This window comes from Conger conger, chromosome 13 (assembly GCF_963514075.1).
Source record: "Conger conger chromosome 13, fConCon1.1, whole genome shotgun sequence".
Lineage (NCBI taxonomy): Eukaryota > Metazoa > Chordata > Actinopteri > Anguilliformes > Congridae > Conger > Conger conger.
Genome location: NC_083772.1, coordinates 31,628,377 through 31,635,518, shown reverse-complemented (window position 1 = coordinate 31,635,518; position 7,142 = coordinate 31,628,377). Strand labels below are relative to the sequence as shown.

Sequence of the window (7,142 nt, the reverse complement as noted above, 5' to 3'; positions counted from 1 at the left end):
TTTAAGCTGCGATAGACCTGACCATAGATTGTCAGAGAATGGAATTTAATCTGTAGCATGTCAGAGTTTAGACTGTGGCAGATCAGTTTACACGGTTGGAGGTTGCGAGAGAACCAAATTTTGTCTGTAGCAGGTCTGGGAGTTCAGGCTGCTGCAGATCCAATCCCAGTTTAGACCATGAGAGATCAGGTCCATGGTTCTGATTTGCACTTTACTGTACGTCGCTCTGGATAAGAGCGTCTGCCAAACGACTGTAGTGTAATGTAATGTAATGTAATCTAATCTAATGGCGGGAGAGGCGTGAGATGAGCGCACTGACTCTCCCACACAATGTCCTGCCCATCCTTCAACGCACCCTGCAGCTTTAAGGCAGTCACTGGGACAGCCTGCTCATCAGCACAGCGCCTGACCTTTCGCTCTGTTTCTGGGACATTAACTCTGGTGCCCTATGGAGGGGGCTCTGGGGGTGTTGCAGCTGCCCCTTATACCCTCCCCAGCTGGTCGACGGAGCTACAGGCATCCATTAGCGGCTAACAGCCAAGTGCAGGGTAATGAAGAGGGGTTCGGGGCAAAGAGCAGTGGAAAACGGGGAGAAATGATGTCAGAGAAATAGCCCGCGCTGATTGGAACAGAGGTTCCTAAGGAGAGCCTATAAAAGCGGGACGGTCCACACCAGGAACAAGCAAAAGCAAGAGAAGGGGAAACGTGAGAAATTCTGGGAACTTAGTGTGGGAGTGTGTTCCAGAGTCCTGACTGAAGGTAGGGTCCATGAATGCTTGGCATACCGTGTGTGTGTGTGTCTGTGCGTGTGTGTGTGCATGTGTACATTTGTATGTATGTGCATTTGTATACATGTGTCATGTGTGTGCAATGTGAGCATGTGCCATGTGTGCATCAATTTGTGAGTGAGTGTGTGTGTGTGCATGAGAGAGAGAGAGAGAGAGGGAAAGAGAGAAGCATAAATTATGTTGAAGAAATTCTGATGAGCATGCGTTAGGCTGTTAGGTGTGTGTGTGTTGTAGAAGTTATATAAACATTCATTTTCATCATACTTGTAGTAGGATCTCAAAGTAATTTATTTAAGTCAATGCATTTGTACATTTGCTCAAAGAAAAATATTTTGTTCAACTCAAAACGGTGCACAGGTAAAATAACTGCAGGAACACTGTACCCTTGAGTGAATTAATAAATTGGACTGCTACCACACTGCTAATGTGCAACTGTGTAAATCTGATAAAACGTGAATGACAAGTTACCTCATCTTTTCTGGATAAGGGAATCTTCAATTAAATTAAATTAAATTAAATCTAATTTTATGGCAGTATCACAATATTTAAGCAGTAATCCAGACTTTCATTTTTTTGGGCTAGAAAAGACATCAGTGTTGGTATGTGATTTTTACAGGGACAGTAGAGAGCAGTGACAGGTAGGGAGCTGTGTGTAGTGGCTGTTTGGCAAAGTGATGCTGTAGTGTATGTGTTATTTCACAGAAATGACAGAAGGTGGCAGTGTGGAGCACTGAAAGAAAGGCAGCTGTGAAAGATATTACAGAACGGGCAGAGGAAGGGGAACTGGTCTGTGAGTGTGGTGTCTATAATGGGTCTATTATATCAACCTACAAAAATGCAGCAGATCATTTAGATTAATCTGTGACGTTTAACTTTTTTTACCACTGACTCATTCTGTCGGTACTGGCCTCTACTGGCCTCAGTTGTGTTAAGATTGTGTTAGAGCTAAGGCAGGCAGCAGTAGTCACGGTTAGGGTTAAATAGAGCAGTGGTTGTGTTGTGGATAGATTTAGGTTAAAACACAGGCAGTGGTACCTGCAGATTCACGGTTAGGTTTGGGTTAAATAGAGCAGCGGTCGTGTTGCGGATAGATTCGGGTTAAAATACAGACCAGGGTTGGAGGTGAAGCTCACGCAGCAGAAGGGCTGTTAGGGTTGGGGTCAGGGTTCGGTGAGGGTCAAGGTCACAGTGGACGTGCGTTGGATGCTGGTCCTGATGTCATGTGTTTGTGTAGAGGGAAGGGCTGGGGTGTGTCTTCAGTAGCGCTGGGTCCATTCTCACACTCAGGGTTGGGCTGCGGGGCTCTCCTGCTGTTTTCACAGATGGAGGTTTGATGAAGGTAAACACAGCTCTGTATCACAGAAACCCAACACCTCAGTCTGTCTGTGTCCGGCAGAACAAAGGGAAAACTCACTCAGAACACACTGAATGCTCACATGCTAAACACCCCCCGCCCCCGTACCCCAAACCCAAACACACACACAGGAAACATATTTTCAGTCGCTCACGTACACACAGTCGCTGGGTCACTGCATAAGCTGTCATCTGTATAAACAGTGAGGATGTTTGCGAGAGAGTGTACAGTCAGTATGTGAGTGTGTAAATGAGCCTGTGCATGTGTGTGTGTGTGTGTGTGAGAGAGAGAGTAATGAGTGTGTTGGTGTGTTTCAGATGCTGGGTTGTGGGTGTATTCTCCTCTCCTGTCTCCTGACTGTGACCCTTCTGCACCGTGGTACAGACAGCCTGCGCATCGCCCCGGATCCCCCAGAGGTAAGGCCTGGGAATGGGGGGGAGAGTCGGAGAAGACATGGAGAATAGATACATTGGTCCAGAAAAAATACCAGATGTTGTCAAACTACTTGAAAATACCAACCAGAAAACATTCAGGAATATTATTTCACGCGTATAACTTTCTGCCACCCGGTGTACACCTGAAAATGTTACCCCAGAATGTGTGAGCAGGAATAGGTTATCATGCAGGAACCTGCCACTAAGCACTGGCCATTTTACTTACACATGGGCAAACACACGCACACGCGCGGAACGCACTTACGCGGACAGTCATGCACGCATGACACACGGACACAGGACGCAAGCATACATACAATAAACAGAAGGAACACGAGCGGCCATGCAATATACAGACATATACAAAATAGGCAGACATACATTAAGCAGACGGTAGAGCAGAGTGCTCTCTGCAGAAGGAGAGGAGAAAAGCAGCAGTTCTGAGATGGAGGAAGGCACAGGAGCTGAGGTGGGCGCAGTGCTCCGTCTCTGTTGATCCTGGCTCTGATCGCCAGGCCAGGACGCCTTCCTTCCCTCATCCGATTATGTGGAACAAATTGAGATGACGAGCTGTCATCGCCCATACAGCCAGGGCTATAAATACATTGCTCCTCTTCTGATGGAGGTAAAAACAACAGAGAGGAGAACGAGAGGTACACTCATCCGTCTCTCCAGCCATGCCTCAGATAATTATCTAATTATGCCGTCCCCACACAGTTGGATTCGCCCCTAGGCTCTCTCTCTCTCTCTCTCTCTCTCTTTGCTGTGTGACTTCAAACTGACCTGGGGTCTGTCAGCTCTGGTTCCCCCTGTATCTCTGTTCCAGATGTACACTTTCGCTGCGCGCACATCCAGCGCACAGCAGCTACTGGTGAAACGTGGTGACCTGACTCTCGTCAGCTTGTGCGAGCTTCAGGGGTCAGCTGTAGCAGGTCCTGCTGAAACGTTCCCTTCCTGTCTTTAGTATCTGGACTCAGCCGCGATGGAAGAGTCTGGAGCACGGGCCCGGTCTGGTGAGGAGAAGTCAGGCAGCAACCTGGCAGCCAAACTGCTCCTCCTGGACCAGCTGGCCCGCCTGGAGAACGACGTTATTGAGACAAAGAAGAAGAGGAGCTTCAACGGTGGGAGCATCCCTCTGGACCGCCTGTCGATCAGTAACATGGACCTGAAGGGGAAACAGAGGTAACAGCCAGCGCCCTCTAGAGCAGGGGTGTCCAAACTTATTTGCAAAGAGCCGGTGTGTGGTGTTTTACAACAGCACAAGGTCACCTGATTCAACTAACTGACTGCTCATGGTCATCAATCAAGTAGAATCAGGTATCATAGTGCAGGGCTAAAACAAAAATCCCTTTTTTGGATATGAGTGGACACCCACACTCTAGAGGCAGGGAGAACTGGGGCAGCAAAGAGACTAAGGAAGAGAGAAAGGAGGCGAGAGGTAGTGAAAAAGAGAAGTAAAGAACAACAGACAGATGAAATGAGGCTTATAAGCCTCTTGAGCTCAATACAAATGGTACCATCACTCAGATTCTTATAAAGGGGGAACTTTTTGGATTAGACATTTTTGGATTTTGACTTTCTGAAATCTAATCTTTCTCACTTCTATTTTGTCTCATATGATGTCATTGTTGAAGCTATACTCTTACTGGCATGCATGACACAGTCTTGCTCATTCTAAAATTTGGCACCCAACATGGGGCGGAGCACATCCAATTCTCACTCCAAACATCCACAACCGCAGCCACATACAGCGCCAAAACCCCACTGGCAATTTGGGAGAGTATAGACATCCAAGTTTTCCCTCCGAAACACATAGTGTCACCAGCTGCTTCTTTTCACACTGCAGAATATAACCAAGTTTGCACAAAGTGGAGTCAGAGGAAGTGCTTCCAGCAGGGGTCGCTAGATAGCAGTGCATGCAGGACCCAATCTGATTAAAACTTCCCATTCTCTGTGAGAAACATTTGGTGATTTTGTGTCACCATATGGTACCACCCCAGTCAGCACTGGCGTGTCCCAGATTCGATCTGTGACCGTGAGGCCCATCCATGCACCAAAAAGTGGTGCCTTAACCGAATGAACCATCCAGCCATTCCAATTTTTTTAAGTTTGGAAAGGTATGATGTTTTGGAAAGCTTTGGAAAAGTATGATGTTTTAGTTTCTTTCAGCTGATGACATCAGCACTCACTCTGCCAATATCCCCATATCAACATTCATTTTGAGGATGACATCATACAGCCAGGAAAAGGAATAACAAAGTAAAAATAAAAACAAATAAAATCAAATCTTCATAGGAAACTATTTCCAGAAAAAATATTTAATAAACTAGCTATATTTTAGTTTCTTGCCAAAAGCAAGAAGGTATCCATCAATAACTTTGCATTACAGCTGCACACAGTCATTCTAATCATAGATTTATGTAACGTGTAAATCAGACTGTTATTAATGACCTTTTCTCAAATAAAAATCCTAACAATGGATTTTCCATATTTTCCAGCTGAGGTCTTTAGATCTGATTTGCTTTATTTAAAATCGATTATGCTTGCTATGTTTATTCTGACTTCCCAAAACTAATATAAGTATTATACGTCATTTGAGCTTTCGTGTTTTTGCTGTGGATTTGTAACACAGAAAAAAATAGTGGTCATGTCAATGTGTATAATATTAGTAAGTCGGGTATTTCTTTTTATTTGTGTTTATTTAATTTTGTTTGTTAATTTTGTGGGTGTGTCCCGTTTAAGTGGAACTGCTGCCTATTTAATTTTCCCCTTTATGTTTTTCTGTCTGAGCCGTTTGAGTTTTGGGTTGTATGAAATCACAGAGTCCTGCCTCAGGATATCTTGTGTTTCTCTGGGAAGACTCTGCTAGTGTAGGGTTGGGAAGATCACACTCATTATGCTCTCTGTGCTGGTTTCTCTTCAGCTGGAGTTAAGCAGACGCTGTCAATGACACGCACATATGACGAGGGCCCACACGTAAATGGTTGGCATTTATATTGCGCCTTTATCCAAAGCGCTGTACAATTGATGCTTCTCATTCACCCATTCATAAACACACTCATACAACAACGGCGATTGGCTGCCATGCAAGGCACCCAACCAGCACCAACATGTACAAGATAATCCCTCAGACAGTTATGTGTCACAGGATGAGTGGCGGTTCATGTCGCAGGTTTCGTGGTGGACGTGTGGCTAATCTCTGAGTCTCCTTCCTCAGGAAAGTGGAGGTGCCGCGGAGGCGGGTGAGCGTTCCCATCGATCGGATCGGGGCGGGCCGGCTTCCCAGCGCAAGGGGCTAGGCCCCATTCCGTCTCTGCCTGTAGGTAGGACAAGCCCCATTATTCATTACAGCAACACCACCGAAATATTACTACATCGCTGCAGACACAGTGACACATACAGACACATACAGATGCAGCCAGGTGAATTGAGTGGATGTGAGCCTGAGAGAGAGTGTGCTGAGGGTTTGTTTTTGATTTACAGGCCCCCCGCCGGCAGCAGAAACACGAGGAACAACCCCAAGTCCCTTCTGCTGAGCACCACTGACAGGGAGAGGGCAAGGGCAAGTCTGACACAGTGTATATACCACTGCTACACACCACCCAACTTGTGCCTCAGCTCATTTCTCCAGCCATACGTTTCTCGTCCTCACGCCCCTAACGTCTGTCTGCTCTCCCGTGTGCGACCCCTCACTGTTTCTCACCCTCATGCTTACACACACGCTGTCTACCCGTTCTCATTTTTTAAACCTTATCTGACACTCGTTTTGCACACACTGTTCACAGTGACTGAAGGCTGTCTGTTTGTGGCCTTGACAATAAAATTGAAGATACAGTTGCGGTTGTGGAATGGGGATTTTTTCTGCACCTTTTCTGTCTCTCACTCGCACGTAATCGAACCACAACGACCGACATGTCCTCCAGGCACAGTCTCATAGAGAGCGCACGGTCTGGCCTTACCTCCCACAGAGAACACACACTTTGATCACACCTCAACCACTGGCACACAGCCATGTCATTCTCTGGCCTCATATTTCTGTTCCAGCTCTGATGTGTATTGGTCCATGTCAAAGTGTAAGTAAAGGCAACTGAAACTGATACCAAATATTTAAATAAAAAAGACAAAAATTCTGTATTTATAATTAATTCTGTACAGCATACAGCAAACTCGGTATGCTCTAATGCTGACATGGACTTTACTATATTCTATTGTGACATACTGTCCTGCATCAAAAGTCGTAATTATTATTATGCAAGGCTAACTGTTTGTGAGCCTGTGGAGTAAAATAGATTGGTTTTTGAGTGTCTGCTTCTGATATTATTAGTTTTGGTGTACTGGGTAATAATACACACATGCTATGATTCAGCACATATGTCATTTTATATCTGCTGATACAGCTATCCAATATTTTATAGACACTCTTTTTGCAGGTTCAAATTCAAGTCAATCTGAAGGAACAGATTTTTGGCCAGCAGGGGGCACTACAGCCTTCTGTAATTGAGAGCGTGTGTGACCATCATGATCCAGTGACGCACTGCTGAACGAGAGGGAGAGAGGTAACAGAAG

The 7,142-nt window shown here is 45.7% G+C and overlaps 1 protein-coding gene across 2 annotated transcripts; it reads left to right on the top strand.

Moving 5' to 3' along the window:
• Positions 1-680: 680 nt before the first annotated feature.
• Positions 681-6,413, top strand: ostn (osteocrin). 2 transcript variants are annotated; one of them, XM_061217419.1, is made up of 5 exons: positions 681-759; positions 2,460-2,558; positions 3,541-3,758; positions 5,794-5,895; positions 6,060-6,413. In XM_061217419.1, the coding sequence occupies exons 2-4, from the start codon at positions 2,460-2,462 to the stop codon at positions 5,873-5,875; spliced, it is 399 nt and encodes a 132-aa protein (XP_061073403.1). In that variant the 5' UTR covers positions 681-759; the 3' UTR covers positions 5,876-5,895; positions 6,060-6,413. The 2 variants fall into 2 exon arrangements, with proteins under 2 accessions (XP_061073403.1, XP_061073402.1); XM_061217418.1 differs by having other exon boundaries at positions 5,794-5,899.
• The last annotated feature ends 729 nt before the right edge of the window (positions 6,414-7,142 follow it).

Bases quoted from the DNA above. Each gene is read 5' to 3' on its own strand.
- ostn (XM_061217419.1), top strand. From the start codon at position 2,460: ATGCTGGGTTGTGGGTGTATTCTCCTCTCCTGTCTCCTGACTGTGACC. The intron at 2,559-3,540 runs GTAAGGCCTGGG...TCCTGTCTTTAG, and splicing joins TCGCCCCGGATCCCCCAGAG to TATCTGGACTCAGCCGCGAT. The intron at 3,759-5,793 runs GTAACAGCCAGC...CTCCTTCCTCAG, and splicing joins GACCTGAAGGGGAAACAGAG to GAAAGTGGAGGTGCCGCGGA.